The 17596-nt window shown below is 46.3% G+C and overlaps 1 protein-coding gene across 1 annotated transcript in view; it reads right to left on the reverse strand.

Annotated features, from left to right (window-relative positions):
- The window catches only part of DNAH6 (dynein axonemal heavy chain 6), a 3261518-nt gene that overhangs the window by 1719714 nt on the left and 1524208 nt on the right, over positions 1 to 17596 (reverse strand). The window contains 1 exon segment of the mRNA XM_029602297.1: positions 8589 to 8736. Coding sequence (XP_029458157.1) covers positions 8589 to 8736 — 148 coding nt within the window.

The following is a 17596-nucleotide window of genomic DNA, read 5'->3' on the forward strand; positions in this document are numbered from 1 at the left end:
ACAGGAGTGAAGAGGTTCGAAGGGTGGTTTCATAAGGCGACCAATAACCAGATTAAGGTCCCAAGATGGGGCCGGAGGACGTAAAGGCGGCTTCAAATGGAGCAAGCCTTTAAGAAAGCGTGTTACAAGGGGTTGTACTGAGATAGGGACACCCCCGATACCTTTATGGAAGGCGGCTACCGCGCTGACATGCATTCTAATGGAAGAGGTCTTTAGACCTGATTCTGACAGATGCCAAAGATAGTCCAAAAATTTAGGAATTGGATAGGAAAGGGGATCAAGGGACTGAGAAGTGCACCATGATGTGTACCTTTTCCATTTATAGGAATAAGATTTTCTTGTTGAAGGCTTTCGTGAAGCGATGAGGACACGAGAAACTGAATCCGATAGGTTAAGTGGTTGAAGGACTAACCTTTCAACATCCATGCCGTCAGGGACAAGGCTTGGAGATTTGGAAGGAGGAGGCATCCGTCGTTTTGAGTGATCAGATGCGGGTCCTTCCCCAAGGGAATGTGTCTACGGATGGAGAGATCCTGGAGTATGGGAAACCACACTTGGCGTGGCCAGTTGAGGGTGCTATCAGGATCATGGTTCCCTTGTCCTGACGTAGCTTCACAAGAGTCTTCGACAGAAGAGGAAGTGGAGGGAATGCATAAAGCAGACCGGTTGTCCACGGGAGGGAGAATGCATCCCTGGGCCGAGAGTGGTGATTCCGAATGAGAGAGCAGTAATTGGCCACTTTGTGGTTCTGAGGAGACGCAAAGAGGTCTATGTGGGGATAACCCCATTTTTGGAAAAGAGAGGTCGCTACCAAGGGATTGAGTGACCACTCGTGCGGTTGGAAGACTTGGCTTAACCGGTCTGCCAAGATATTTTCTACTCCCGGCAAGTAGGTGGCCCTGAGGTACATGGAACGGGAGAGGGCTTCTGCCCAAATCTGCGCAGTTTCCTGACAGAGAAGGAAGGAGCCTGTGCCTCCCTGCTTGTTGATGTACCACATGGCCACCTGGTTGTCTGTCTGAATCAAGATTATGTGATTTGATAGGCAATCTTGAAAGGCTCTGAGAGCATATCGGATTGCTCGAAGCTCCAGGAAATTTATCTGGTGTTTGGCTTCCTCTGGAGACCAGAATCCTTGAGTTTGTAGACTGTTTACAATGGCTCCCCATCCGAAGCTAGAAGCATCGGTGGTGAGAGTTATTTGAGGATCTGGTGGGTAAAAGGGCAAGCCCTGTAGGAGGTTGGATTGATTTTTCCACCAGGCAAGAGACAGACGGAGCGCGTCAGAGACGTGGACAATGGTCGAAAGAGGCTGAGTGGCTTGGATCCATTTTGACTTGAGTCCATTGCATGACTCTCATGGCCAGACGGGCCATTGGAGTCACATAAACTGAGGAGGCCATGTGTCCCAGCAGAATGAGGAATTGGCGAGCTGTAGCTGTGGGTTGAGACTGCAGCTGGTGAGCTAGGGACACAAGGGTTTGAACCCGTTGATGAGGAAGGAAGGCTTTTTCCTGTAAGGTGTCCTAGTCTGCTCCAATGAAGGATAAGGTTTCAGATGGGATTAAGTAGGATTTCTCGTAGTTGACAAGAAATCCTAGAGAAATTAGAGTTCGAATTGTCAGGGTCAGGGAAGACCGAACGATCTGCTGGGTTGTGGCCCTGATCAACCAATCGTACAAGTAGGGGTAGACATGGACGCCTTCCTTCCTGAGGAGCGCTGCAACCACTACGAGACATTTGGTGAAAACTTGCGGTGCGGATGCGAGACCAAATGGGAGCACTCGGTATTGATAGTGGTTTTGGCCTACTAGAAATCGGAGGTATTTGCGATGAGACTGAGTTATCGCAATGTGGGTATAAGCATCTTTGAGGTCTAGAGAGCAGAGCCAGTCCTCTCTTTGCAGCAGAGGGAGAAGCGAGCCCAGGGATACCATCTTGAACTTCTCTCTGTGAAGGTACTTGTTGAGAGCCTGTAGGTCCAGGATTGGCCTTGTTGACCTGGACTTGGTGTGTGGGGGATAATACTTCCATGGACGGAAGAATGACTTTTTAGGTTCCCTCTTAAATGGTTGTTTAGAAGGGAAGTCAGAAGGAATCGATGAGAGCTGTTTAAGGGTCTTGTGATGGTCCTTTAATTCAGCAACTATTTGGTGAATTTGTTCACCAAACAAATTATCCCCTAAACAGGGCAGGTCGGAGAGCCTGTCCTGAACCTCCGGGTGAAGGTCAGAAGACTTAAGCCAAGCCTAGCGTCTTGCTGAGATGGCTGTAGCAGACAGTCTAGTGGAAGCATTGAAGATGTCATAGGATGTTCTTATCTCATGCTTTCCAGCTTCAAATCCTTTAAGTATGAGGTTTTGAAGGTGTTGTTGGAATTGTTCTGGTAAGGTATCTGAAAATTCTTGTAGCTGCTTAAAAATGACCCTATTGTATTGGGTCATATACAGCTGGTAAGAAGTTATCCTGGAAATGAGCATGGCCCCTTGGTATACTTTCCTGCCTATACTATCTAAAAACTTGTTCTCCTTAGTAGGAGAACAAGTATGGCTTCATTCTTTTAGCTTTCTTTTGAGCTGATTCTACCACGACAGAGTGGTGGTCTAGCTGAGGGTTTTGAAAGCCAGGTGCTGACTGTACAAGGTAAGTAGAGTCAGCTTTTTTGTTTACTGGGGTAACAAATCCAGGAGTTTCCCAATTCTTTTTGAGAAGATCCAGAAAACCTGATGAATTGGAATGGAAGTGATGACTTTTGGGGCATCCAGAAATTGGAGTAACTCCATCATTTGGTGTCTGTCATCTTGCTCAGACTGAAGCTGAAAAGGGACTAATTCCGACATTTCCTTCACAAAGTTAGTGAAAGAGAGGTCCTCGGGGGGAGAACACTTTCTGCTTTCAGCAGGAGAGGGTGGTGAAGGTAAATCATCGGTATCTGTAGAAGTATCATCACCCCAGGTGTCATAAGGGTCAGGTTGCTGACCTGTAGGACCACGAGGGGGTTGGATACCTGAAGGTCCCGGTTGAGGCTCGGAGAAACCCAAAGGAATCGCCGGGGGCATCGAAAATACCCTTGGAGGAATCGGTGCCGGCATCGAAGGCATAGATGGAGCCGATGTGCGTATCGCCCCGGAGGAATGTATCGGTGGCGATGGGCGACACGGCATCGATGGAACCACTCCCGAAGGAGGAATTCGATACTGTGTTTCTGCGACTGATGAATTTGGCATCGGGGAGTGCACCGGTGCTGTCGGTGACCCGGGTATCGCCGGTGGAAGGGCGGTCATGAGCGCTTCCATCCGGGCGAGCAGCGGAGCCAGCACTGCTGGAATCGGGTCGGTGACTGGTTCCACTCTCGGCGGCGGAGTTGGTGCCGAAGGAGTCTGGAACCATTGCATCGCTTTGTCGATGGCCTCCTGGACCAGCCGGTCCAGTTCTTCCCGGAGACCTGGGGTAACAATACCCGGCTCCGGGAAAGAGGGAGGCTGAGGCTGAGCCGGAGGGACCACCGTCAGCGGTGGAATAGCGGCTCCCAAACCCCGATGGGGTGAGGGTTGCCTCAATGTCTCAGAAACAGAAGTGGACGGTGCCGCTTCTGATCGAGACTTCTTCGGTGGAGGCTTGGACGGTACCGAGGTCGATGACTTCGATTCCTCGACGGTCCGAGACTTGCGATGTCGATGACGATGCTTTTCCCTCCCATCCCCATGATCCTCGGGGGAAGGGATGGGAGTCGATGGCCGTGGAGACGTCGATGGCAGATTGTCACCGGGAGGTTGCCGACGATGGAAGGACTTCGACGGTGCCGGTTCCGAGGACGTCGATGCGATGGACGGCGTCGGAGTGTAAGCATGGAATAGTAGTCCCATCTTCTCCATTCTGGCTTTGCGCCCTTTTGGTGTCATAAGAGCACATTTGGTGCAAGTCAGGACATCATGCTCACTTCCTAAACATAATACACAGACTCTATGAGGGATTTGTAATAGACATGGTGCGCGTACAATCTGGGCACCGACGGAACCCCGACGCCATGGCCATTGAGCAAAAATTTAGCCACGGGACGGTCAACGGCCAGCAGGCTAAATTTAGATAGAGGGGGGGGGGGGACCCCTGTGGGGTGAATATTACTTCAAAGAAGTTCAAGAAGAAATTCCTGTCAGGAATGTGGTAAGAGCTCCTTAACCACGTGGCTATTGCTGCATGGAAAAAAGAAGACTGAAGGGGGACCCCTGCTGGCTGCAGGGTTGGTGCCGTGCTGGGCATGCCCAATAGGGGCCAGTCAAAGTTCTGGAAACTTTGACAGAAGTTTTCCGTGGTTGGGCTCCATCCTCGATGTCACCCATTTGTGAGGACAACCATCCTGCTTGTCCTGTGAGAATACCTGATCTCCTGGGAGAATTGTGGACCGGAGGAAAACACATGGGAGCCTGCACGGAACATCTTGGATAAAGACCTGTTGAGGCAGTTTCATCTTCAGCACCCAGGTAAACCAGGGCCTGCTAAGAGGGGGGGTACTGTTGCAGTCCCCTCCGCGACTCTCGCGTCCAGCCCTTACTTCAAAGTTCCAGCTGGGCCACTTGATGCCTGAACCAGCTCCGTGAGCATCTCCGCGGGGGAGACGCCATTACCTTGGCCTCCTTGGGCGCATGCGCGCTGTTACGGCGCTAATATAGCCCGTTTCCGCCAGAGTGCGCTCCGCCCCCGTTCCTGACGTCATACGGCCCAGTCCTACTTGAAACTCCCCGCGGACCCCATTAAGACGCCTTGCAACCGGGTCCCTTGCGGTGCACAGTTGCCCTGAACCCCGGTGTGTGACGTCCTCAGCACACCATTCCTGCCTGCCTGCTTGGTCTACTACGTACTTGCTCGCACTTCTAACCTCTCAGTTCTTGCCAGCTCAGCACACTATCCAGGTTCCTGCCTGGTCCCGCTGTACCTGCCTTCAGCTCGCTACAGTTCCCTGCTTTGTCCTGCTCTGCCTGCCTTCAGCCTGCTACAGTTCCTGCCTGGTTGTTCTCTCTGCCTGTCTTCAGCTCGCTGCAGTTCTGCCAGGCCTCCTTCATCCGCTCCAGTTCCAGCCTATTCAAGATCCGGACCAGAGATCTCCTAAGTCCCAGTGGCCGGGTTCCTACGGGCTCCTCCCGGGGGACATCGGCTTCCAGGGTGAACCTCCTGAGTCCCAAGCGGCTGGGCTCCCAAGGGCTCCTCCCGGGGGAGCACCAGTCGCCGGGTGAAGCCTACTGTCTACACCAGCCTGGTCTGCCTACCGGCCTGCTGCCCCGAGACATAGTCCAACTACCCCAGGTCTCCCGCAGGCCGGCCTAAGGGTCCACCGTGTAGCTAGTCATCCACACTAGCTTCCAAGTTTATATTTCCTTGTTTGATGTAACTTTTTGCTTCTTTGTGAAATATTTTACTCATTTAACCCCCTTGTTCTGTGTAAACCGATTTGATATGAATCTATTCATGAAGGTCGGTATAGAAAAGTATTAAATAATAAATAAAAGGAGAAAAATGAAAGGGAAAACAAAAAAAAATACTAAATGAAAAGGCTCTGTTAGAAAAAACAGCTGCAGTTCCAGAGAAAATCACAGCAGTACCTATCAGAAAGCAAAGCTGTATACCATGACCATATGGCTCCATGGAAAAAAAAGAGACTGATGGACTCTGCCTAGGGGGCAGGGATAAAACTGAGGCTGTACATGCTCAGTAGAGCATGCCAAATTCTTCAAGATCAAAGTTCTGAGATAGTCTCCATCAGATGATGTCACCCATAAGTGAGGAGTGACATTCTTCTTGTTCTTGGAGAAGGCCTGCATCTAATCCAATGAATGAGACAGCTCTTTTTACAGTTGCTTTTTTCCAATGACAATACAACAGATTTGCAGACAGCTTGACAATAAAATGAATGCACAGGTCTCTGGGATCCCACACTCTGATCTGGCCACTGGGCTACCTAACTGCTGGGAACACCTGAGAGGTGTCCCAGCAGTTCTTTTGAGTCCCCCAGAGACCAATCCAGATCCTCAGAAGCAGAGCCATATAGGAAGCTATCTCTATAGTAAAGGTAACTCTCTTTGAGCCATACTGTGGCTCTATAGGCAAAACCCCGACCCTGAGCCAGGCAGTCCCTGACTCAGAAACTGAGAATGCACTTTTCCCCCTGACACTATATTAGTATAGGACTGCTACAGATGCTTTCTGCACAGTTCTGCAGAAGGAAGGTTACATATGAGAATCCATTTCACAGTAACATAGAAACATGGCAGCAGAAAAAGACAATATGGCCCATCCAGTCTTCCCACTCAGCTAATTAATTTAGCATTATAATTTTCATCACTTCCTTAGAGATCCCCTGTATTTATTCAATGCTTTCTTGAATTTAGATACTGTTTTTTGTCTCCATCACTTCTACTGAGAGGCTATTCCACACATTCATTTCAACCTCATCACATGACTCTTCATTCTAGATCCTCCTTTTCATTGAAAAAGGCTCACATCCTGTGCATGGAAACCTTTGAGATATTTGAATGTCTCTATTATATCTTCCTTATCTCGCCTTTCCTCTAGGGAATACATGTTTAGATCTTTAAGTCTATCCTCATATGCTTTGGAACGAAGATCACTGACCATTTTAGTAGCCACCATCTAGACTGACTTCATCCTGTTTAAATCCTTTAAAGGTGCAGTCTCCAGAATTATACACAGTATTCCAAGTGAGGTCTCAGCAGGGCCCTATACAGGGGCAATACAGTACTTCTAATGTTGCTGTCCTATGTTGAGTGTTCAAGACAATTCTGGCCTATGAGGTCATGACAATACTGCAGGAATATTTTGTTGAATCTTCTATTTAAGGGAAAGATGTTGTGGGAACGAGTGGTTATTCCCTCAGGTCTGGAGACAAACTAGTGACTCCAGCCTTCTTAAAACAGTACTCTTTATTATAACACATGCACGTCCATAGACTGTCTTCTCCTCAGCTGTGTATACTCTTTACTTAGAGCGTGTTGCTTCGACTCAGCTCAGTGTTTGGACAGTGTTGCATACAGGAGCTGCCTTCTTCCTGAAGACATGGCCTGGTCTGATTATCCCCACCTGGATCCCAGCTGTTGCTATGCAATCTATGGTTATGCCCTCTAAGCCCCACCTGCCCTGCAGGATCTCGCCCATAGAGCATACTCTCCTTAAGGCATTTAAGGTGGACCAGGCTATCTGAGATGTCTTAATGGGCAAGACAACTAATATGCAATGGAGAAAACTGATTTTGGAGATAGGAATACTAGTTTTTTTTAAAAGTATTGATACATGCTGGCTTTTCATGCCAGTATTTCATCATGATATGTACATTGCTAAGCCACTGTAGTTTTGTTTTTAAACTCTAGCAAGGAATTCTCTATTTTCCAAGTTCTGCAGGTAGTTGCAAAATCAGAGTATTTTTAAAAATGTGTTGTTGTATTCCCCATGGAATGTCTCCACTCAATGTTGATAAAAGTGCATGTGTTGTGCAATAAAACACATACCTGAGGGGAGGTTGGGCAATTAAAAAAAATTGCCCAAATAAATAGCAATGTATCCATGTAAATGACTTTTGAAAATTGCCCTGCTTATTGCTTAACAAGCCGTTAAGCCCGTAACAACAGGTTACATTTAAAAAAAAAATTTCGGTCCATTTCCTTCCCCCCTCTATTCTCCCTCCCTCCCTCTCACCTCCCCCCTTTATTCTCCCTCCCTCCCTCTCACCTCCCGCCTCTAGTCTCCCTCCCTCTCACCTTCCCCCCTCCCTCTCCTCCCTCCCCCCTCCCCTCACTCTCTCCTCCCTCCCCCTCCCCTCACTCTCTCCTCCCCTCACACTCTCCTCCCTCCCCTCACTCTCTCCTCCACCCCTCCCCTCCCTCTCTTCTCCCTCCCCTCAGTCACTCCCCCTCTCAGCTCATCCACAACCAGCAGACGGAAGATCTCCGGGGAGGGTGTCCCTCCCTCCCTCGCGCGCGCCGCCGCCGCTACTGCTCCTCCTGCTCCTGCTCCTCGCCGCCACCGCTGCTCCTGCCCCTAGCCGCTGCCGCTCCTGCTCTTCCCAGCACCATTTTCTTTTCAGGCACGCTCCGCTCTGACTGACGTGCTCACCCGCGCATGCGCGGTAGAGCTGCTCTCTACTGCGCATTTGTGGGCCGTCGGTCAGAACCCATTTATAAGGTAGATACTGGATATTCATTCCTTATATCCTATGGAGCCAAGCCATGTAAGTGTTGCAAAGGATACGTAGTTCAGGGTTGTGACAAAGATATGTGCATGCTTGCTTGGCATCTTGTCCTTATATCATGTTTACATTACTCCTTAAGAATGTTCTGAGCTTTCATCTTTTAAATTAGTATAGAGGACTATTATGCATGTATAAAAAGGAATAATACGATTCATGCACATTTCAACAAATACGATAATGCATTCCACATCTTGAAATGATCTCCTGCTGAGTAGTAAATGTTTTGTTCTTCATTTAGATTGTTGTTTTGTTTCTGATTTTGTTTGATTTTTTTCATTTAACATGCAAAGAAAGAGCATTAGCAACAAAATATAAAATAATAAACCTTTACCCAAGATATTTTTTCTTTTCTTTTCCAGTTTGGACTCAATGATCTCCTGTGTCCTTAGTGAGGATGTCTGAGCAGAGAAGTTTATATAAACAGGAATATAAGATGCTTCTTCTTGAATTCTGTTAAGTAATCCTCGAGCAACAACAGACTGTATTTAAAAAAAATATCATATTAGGAAAATAGAATAAGATAATAGCATAATTACAAGCTTGAAACAAGAGGCACAGTAATTACACAAATTATATAACCAGGAAAATGCACAAGTTCAATGTTCTCATGTAAATAATTAACATTAGACATACAAATACGCACAAATAATAAATTGGAAGAAGGATCCAACAGAAGAAAATAGGATAATGCATAAGCGTTGGCAAGTTAAATATAAGGCATTGATAAGACAGGCAAAGAAATAATTTGAAAAAAAGTTGGCCGTAGAGGCAAAAACTCACAGTAAAAACTTTTTAAAATATATCTGAAGCAGAAAACCTGTGAGGGAGTCAGTTGGACCGTTATATGATCGAGGGGTTAAAGGGGCACTTAGAAGATAAGGCCATCGCGAAAAGATTAAATGATTCCTTTGCTTCGGTGTTTACTGAGAGGATGTTGGGGAGATACCCGTATCAGAGAAGGTTTTCATGGGTAATGATTCAGATGGACTGAACAAATCTCGGTGAACCTAGAAGATGTGATAGGCCTGATTGAAAAACTGAAGAGCAGTAAATCACCTGGACCGGATGGTATTCACCACAGAAGTATGAAGGAACTAAAAAATGAAATTTCAGACCTATTAGTAAAAATTTGTAACCTATCATTGAAATCATCCATTGTACCTGAAGAATGGAGGATAGCTAATGTAACCCCAATATTTAAAAAGGGCTCCAGGGGCGATCTGGGAAGCTACAGTCCTGTTAGCCTGACTTAAGTGCCAGGAAAAATAGTGGAAAGTGTTCTAAACATCGAAATCGCAGAACATATAGAAAGACATGGTTTAATGGAACAAAGTCAGCATGGCTTTACCCAAGGCAAGTCTTGCCTCACAAATCTGCTTCACTTTTTTGAAGGAGTTAATAAACATGTGGATAAAGGTGAACCGGTAGATGTAGTGTACTTGGATTTTCAGGAGGCTTCTAGGAAAAGGCTTGGATCTTCATAGGATGACGTACGAGGAGAGATTGAAGAATCTAAATATGTACACCCTGGAGGAGAGGAGGAGCAGAGGTGATATGATACAGACTTTCAGATACTTGAAAGGTTTTAATGATCCAAAAACAACGACAAACCTCTTCCGTAGGAAAATAATCAGCAGAACCAGGGGTCACGATTTGAGGCTCCAGGGAGGAAGATTCAGAACCAATGTCAGGAAGTATTTCTTCACGGAGAGGGTGGTGGATGCCTGGAATGCCCTTCCGGAGGAAGTGGTGAAGACCAGAACTGTGAAAGACTTCAAAGGGGCGTGGGATAAACACTGCGGATCCATAAAGTCAAGAGGCCGCCAATGAAGAGTGGGTGACTCGCCAGAATGATGGCTATTGACACAATACCCTTATTAAATAAACATACACATGCTTACTGTGACTCCTACATCGCTCTAAGCTTCAACAGCAAGAGGTAATGGAAAAAAGGATTTGCACTCACAAAGAGGGGAGTAGCTGGCTTGTTACGGCGGTTACTACCCCAAACCAAATATGCCTGATACTTCACTTTCAATGCATATACAGCATAGCTCTCTGCTTCAATGACAGGGGAGAAGAATAACTGATACTTCACACATCCAGCAGAGCTCTCTGCTACAACGGCAAGGGAGAAGAAAAAGGGTTCACACTCAAAACGCGGGGAGTAGCTGGCTTGTTACGGCGGTTACTACCCCAAACCAAATGTGCCTGATACTTCACTTTCCATGCATATCCAGCATGGTTCTCTGCTGCATCGGCATGGGAGAAAGACTGATACATCACGCATTTCCAGCATAGCTCTCTGCTTCAACGGCAGGGGAAAAAAAAAATAAACAAACAAACAAACAACAAACAACTGCAGGGGGAAAAAAAAAACAAAAACAAAAAACTGATGCTTCACGCATATCCTGCATAGCTTCAACGACAGGGGTGAAGAAAAAAAGGATTCGCAATCACAAAGCGAGGAGTAGCTGGCTTGTTACGGCGGTTACTACCCCAAACCAAATGTGCCTGATACTTCACTTTCAATGCATATCCAGCATGGCTCTCTGCTTCTACAGCAGGGGAGAAGAAAAAAAAAACCAACAAGAGCTGTACAACATAGTCTAGGTAAAACAAATAAGCATGGGTGTAGCTTGCTTATCGCGGCGGTTACTGCCCCTACTACCCCTAACTAATCAAGCTAGATATTTCACTTGCATGCAGCTCCATCACTGCTCTCTACATTAATGGTGGGGGTGGAAGGGGAATAGAACAAGGAGCTAAGAGTAACAGATAAGAATGAGAGAAAAAATGTGTGAGGCTTGCTGGGCAGACTGGATGGGCCATTCGGTCTTCTTCTGCCGTCATTTCTATGTTTCTATGTTTCTATGTTTCTAGGAAATGTGAGGCTTCTCACAATGAGAGGCTTCTAGGAAAAGTAAAAAGTCATGGGATAGGTGGCGATGTCCTTTCATGGATTACAAACTGGCTAAAAGACAGGAAACAGAGAGTAGAATTAAATGGACAATTTTCTCAGTAGAAGGGAGTGGGTAGTGGAGTGCCTCAGAGATCTGTATTGGGACCCTTACTTTTCAATATATTTATAAATGATCTGGAAAGAAATACGACGAGTGAGGTAATCAAATTTGCAGATGATACAAAATTGTTCAGAGTAGTTAAATCACAAGCAGATTGTGATAAATTGCAGGAAGACCTTGTGAGATTGGAAAACTGGGCATCCAAATGGCAGATGAAATTTAATGTGGATAAGTGCAAGGTAATGCATATAGGGAAAAATAACCCATGCTATAGTTACACAATGTTAGGTTCCATATTAGGTGCTATCACCCAAGAAAGAGATCTAGGCGTCATAGTGGATAACACATTGAAATTGTCGGTTCAGTATGCTGCGGCAGTCAAAAAAGCTAACAGAATGTTGGAAATTATTAGAAATGTGAATAAAACGGAAAATGTCATAATGTCTCTGTATCGCTCCATGGTGAGACCGCACCTTGAATACTGTGTACAATTCTGGTCGCCGCATCTCAAAAAAGATATAATTGCGATGGAGAAGGTACAGAGAAGGGCGACCAAAATGATAAAGGGAATGGAACAGCTCCCCTATGAGGAAAGACTAAAGAGGTTCAGACTTTTCAGCTTGGAGAAGAGACAGTTGAGGGGGGATATGATAGAGGTGTTTAAAATCATGAGAGGTCTAGAACGGGTAGATGTGAATTGGTTATTTATTCTTTCAGATAATAGAAAGACTAGGGGGCACTCCATGAAGTTAGCATGTGGCACATTTAAAACTAATCGGAGAAAGTTCTTTTTTACTCAACGCACAATTAAACTTTGGAATTTGTTGCCAGAGGATGTGGTTAGTGCAGTTAGTATAGCTGTGTTTTAAAAAAGGATTGGATAAGTTCTTGGAGGAGAAGTCCATTACCTGCTATTAATTAAGTTGACTTAGAAAATAGCTACTGCTATTATTAGCAACGGTAACAAGGAATAGACTTAGTTTTGGGGTACTTACCAGGTTCTTATGGCCTGGATTGGCCACTGTTGGAAACAGGATGCTGGGATTGAACCACTATGGCATGTTCTTATGTGCGCCCCTTATCTGGATACATTTTTATTTATCCGGATAAGTCTTAAAAAGCGCTACTTATCTGGATAAGTCTTCAAACTTCTAATATGGAACCTAATATCATGTAACTTCAGCATGGGTTAATTTTCCCTGTATGCATCACCTTGCACTCCACTACATTACATTTCATTTGCCTTATGGATGCCCAATCTTACAATCTCACAAGGTCCTCTGCAATTTATCACAATCCACTTGTGACTTAGCTATTCTGAATAATGTTTCATCTGCAAATGTAATCTTCTCACTCATCATACCTCTTTCCAGATCATTTATAAATATATTGAAAAGCTCTGGTCCAATACAGAACCCTGAAGTATTCCACTCTATACCTTTTTCTACAGTGAAAACAGACCATTTAATCCTACTCTCCGTTTCCTGTCTTTTAACAAGTTTGCAATCCACAAAAGGACATCACCTCTTATCCCATGCCTTTTTAGTTTTCTTAGAAGCCTCTCATGAGAGACTTTGTCAAATGCCTTCTCAAAATCCAAATACTCCACATCTACCAGTTAGTTTTATCCATGTTTATTCACCCCTTCAAAAAAATGAAGCAGATTTGTGAGGCAAGATTTCCCTTGGGTAAATCCATGCTGGCTGTATCCCATTAAACCATCACTATCTATATGTTCAGTGATTTTATTCTTTATAATAGTTTCCAAGCTTTTCTTGGCACTGAAGTCAGGCTCACTGGTCTACAGATTCCTTGATCACTTCTGGAAACCTTTTTAAATATTGGGATTATATTGGCCACCTTCCAATCTTCAGGTACAATGGATGATTTTAATGATAGGTTACAAATTACTTTTAATAGGTTTGTAATTTCATAATTATGTTCTTTCATAATCCTGGAGTGTATACCATTTGATCTTGATGACTTGCTACTCTTCAGTTTGTCAATCTGCCTAAATCTTTCAGGTTCACCGTGATTCATATGCCTTATTATTAAGTAGTTGATGTTTTTGACTGGTTTATCGTGTCATTTCCTTCCTAAGCTTACTGTTCCTATGTATCCTATATAGCCCCCCCCCCCTACCTGTTCAATGTAATTTCCACCTGCTGTTATACTGTAAACCGATATGATGTTGCTGCAAATATCTGTATAAAAAAGTTTATAAATACATTATAAATAAATAAATTTGTTTCAGTTCATCTGAATTGTCACCCTTGAAAACTCTCTAGAATAGGTATCTCCCCAACATCTTCATCATTAAACACCGAAGCAAAGAATACATAAAGTGTTCCTGTGATGGCTTTATCTTCCCTAAGTGCCCTTTTAACCTCTCTACCATCTTACGGTCCAACCCACTCCCTCGCAGGTTTCCTGCTTTGGATATATTTAGAAAGTTTTTATTATGAGTTTTTGCCTCTGTGGCTAACTTTTTTTTTCAAATTCTCTCTTAGACTGTCTTATCAGTGTTCTACATTTAACTTGCCAATGCTTATGCTTTTTCCTATTTCCTTCGAATGGATTCTTCTTTTAATTTTTTAAGGCATATCTTTTTGCTAAAATAGCCTCTTTCACCTCACCTTTTAACCAAACTGGCATTCTCTTTCCCTGTTAAGTGAAGTGTTGATATCTATAATAAATTCCTTTCTTCAGAAGGAAAGTGCAGGTTTGTTTCCTCTGAGATGCCTTGACTGTCAGTTCCCCCCTGTTTGTTTATGTGTGTAACTGCGGTTACTCTGCCACAAAGGAGCCTAAGAGCTTTTCCCTGAATTATTGGCTGGAAGAGTAGACCTGCCAAACAAATTGCTCTTGTCTATAATCTGTTGATTGACCAGGTTGCTCTAGCTTAATTTAATGGTGGTTTTACCAACTGTAAATTTAAGGGCTTACCAGTCACTACTGATATTTTTGCCTTGGCTTTTTTTTTTTAATTATTATTATTATTATTACTTACAGTTTTGCCAGTTAAGGAAAGCTCTAAAAGAGACCTTGTGGAATAAAATATTTATGGTTCCACCTTGCTCAACCTTAACCTGTGCTATGAGGAGAAGGAGCCCCATATATTATGGGCTTGTTACCCTATTCCACAGTTAAGAGTCATGCACAGGGAAACCAGCTTTCTTTACTCAAATTATTTAAATTTGAATTAACAGTCTAATTTGAAAATGTTCTGCTACTTTGGTAGAGAGATCATCACCTCAGCTCTAGGCAGAGAATACTGACCAGTTAAGGATTCTACCAGTATTATATATATCTAGTGACTTCATCACTAAAAATGGTGAGATTACTTACCTGATAATCTCGTTTTCCTTAGTGTAGACAGATGGACTCAGAACAAGTGGGTATAGTGTGCTCGTGCCAGCAGTTGGAGACGGATCTGACGTCAGCACGGGTACATATACCCCCACAGGAAGTGAAGCTCTTCAGTATGTGTACTGACGATCAATGAAATAGTGAAAACAGGATTCCCCTGACCGATTGATAGTAGCTGGAGACCGCCAGCATTCCCAACCGGAAGGCATCGACACCTGGTAGAGTGGATGCACTCATGTAAGAAGTGACAAGGCTTACCTTGAATCGGTGAACCCAATGTATACAGGCAGCTGGGCGGGATGCTGAGTCCATCTGTCTACACTAAGGAAAACGAGATTATCAGGTAAGTAATCTCACCATTTCCTCTCGTGTAGCCAGATGGACTCAGAACAAGTGGGATGTACAAAAGCTTTACTCCCGGACTGGGCGGGAGGCTGCCTGAGGACTGTGTAAGACTGCCCTCGCAAATGCTGTGTCCTCCCTGGCCTGGACATCCAGATGGTAGAACCTGGAGAAGGTATGGAGGGAGGACCACGTCGCCGCTTTACATATTTCTGCAGGCGACAGCATCCTAGATTCTGCCCAAGATGCTGCTTGGGCTCTGGTAGAATGGGCCTTGACTTGTAGAGGCGGTGACTTCCCGGGCTCTACGTAGGCCGCTCTGATGACTTCTTTAATCCAGCGGGTGATGGTGGGCCGAGAGGCCGCTTCTCCTTGTTTCTTCCCGCTGTGCAGGACGAACAGATGGTCAGTCTTTTGTACTGTTTCTGTCATTTCCAGATATCTGGGCAGCAATCTGCCAATGTCGAGATGGCGTAGCAAACGCCCTTCTTCTGATTTCTTCAGACCTGCCGTAGTTGGCAAGGATATGGTCTGGTTGAGGTGAAATTGTGAGACTACCTTAGGCAAGAAGGATGGAACCGTGCGAAGATGGATAGCCTCCGGAGTGATTCTAAGAAAAGGATCACGGCAAGACAGTGCTTGTAGCTCTGAGATGCGGCGTGCTGAACATAGAGCCAGCAAGAACACCATCTTCAAAGTGAGAGAATGGAGAGACAGGCCCCGAAGGGGTCTGAAGGTGGATCCCGCGAGGAAATCCAAAACTATGTTGAGGTTCCACAAAGGCACTGGCCACTTCAGTGGCGGACGAATGTGCTTGACTCCTTTCAGGAAGCGAGAAACATCTGGATGCTTGGCAATGGTCTTGCCATCCCTCCTGGGACCATAGCAAGACAGCGCAGCCACCTGAACCTTTATGGAGCTGAGGGAGAGACCCTTCTGAAGTCCATCCTGCAGGAAATCCAAAACAATAGGGATAGTAGTCGCATGTGGATTGGTGCCATGAGTGTCGCACCAGGCTTCAAACACTCTCCAAATCCTGACGTAAGCGAGGGATGTGGAAAACTTGCGAGCTCGGAGGAGTGTATCTATCACCGGCTCCGAGTAACCTCTTTACTTCAGCCTAGCCCTCTCAATGGCCAGACCGTAAGAGAGAATTGAGCTGGATCCTCATGAAGGATGGGACCTTGACGTAGCACGTCCCTGAGCGGAGGCAGGGGAAGGGGCTCCCCTGCCAGTAGTCTTCTCATGTCCGCGTACCAGGGTCTTCTTGGCCAGTCTGGTGCCACTAGAACTAGGCCCCGGTACTTCTGAATCTTGTGGATAAGGGTGCCCAGCAGGGGCCACAGAGGAATGGCGTATAGCAGGGCCCCTGGAGGCCACGGCTGAACCAGGGTGTCGATCCCGTGAGAGAACGGATCTCGCTTGCGGCTGAAGTATCTGGGTACTTGAGCATTGGACCTGTCCTCTAATGAGTCCATGTCCGGAATCCCCCAGTGATCCACAATCATCTGGAAGGCTGTGGGCGACAGCTGCCATTCCCCTGGATTTAGGCTTTCTCTGCTGAGGAAGTCTGCCGTGGTGTTGTCCCGTCCGGCAATGTGGACGGCGGAGATGTCCTGAAGATTCGCCTCTGCCCAAGCCATCAGCGGGGCTATCTCTAGGGACACCTGTCGGCTTCTGGTTCCGCCCTGACGGTTGAAGTATGCCACCGTGGTGGCGTTGTCGGACATCACTCTGACTGCCCGGTTCCGCAGTCTGTGAGCAAATTGCAGGCAGGCTAACAGGACTGCCTGTGCCTCGAGGCGGTTGATGTTCCACCCCGCTTCTTCTCTGTTCCACCGCCCTTGGGCGGTGAGTTCTTCGCAGTGAGCTCCCCATCCGCTCAGGCTGGCATCTGTGGTGAGCAGAATCCACGTGGGGGAGGACATCTTCGATCCCCTGCTCGTGTGGTTGGGCTGCAACCACCACCGTAACTGGGTCCGCACTCTGGCTGGTAGAGGTAGATGCACGGAGTAGTTCCGGAAGCGGGGACTCCAGCGAGAGAGCAGGGAGCTTTGTAGAGGTCTCATATGGGCCCTTGCCCAGGGTACCACTTCCAGGGTGGATGCCATGAGGCCGAGAACCTGCAGATAATCCCAAGCTATGGGCCAGCTGGCCGCCATCAAGGACCGGAGACGCGTCTGAAGTTTTAACCTTCTCTTGGTGGTGAGACTGACTTTGTCTGCCTGAGTGTCGAACTGGACTCCCAGGTATTCCAGTGATTGGGAAGGCTGTAGGCAACTCTTGTTTAGGTTGACTACCCATCCCAGGCTTTCCAGAAGGGCGATCACTCTGTTGGTTGCCCGATGGCTCTCCTCTCGTGATTTCGCCCTGATCAGCCAATCGTCTAGGTAGGGATGGACCAGGATTCCTTCCCGTCTGAGCGCTGCTGCTACCACTACGATCACTTTGGTGAAGGTCCGCAGCGCCGTGGCTAGCCCGAAGGGCAAAGCCCGGAATTGGAAGTGGCGTCCCAGAACCTTGAAGCGTAGGTAGCGCTGATGATCCGGATGGATCGGGATATGCAGGTAGGCTGTGAGGAATTCTCCTGGCTGTACTGCGGTCT

This window comes from Rhinatrema bivittatum, chromosome 1 (assembly GCF_901001135.1).
Source record: "Rhinatrema bivittatum chromosome 1, aRhiBiv1.1, whole genome shotgun sequence".
Classification (NCBI taxonomy): Eukaryota; Metazoa; Chordata; class Amphibia; order Gymnophiona; family Rhinatrematidae; genus Rhinatrema; species Rhinatrema bivittatum.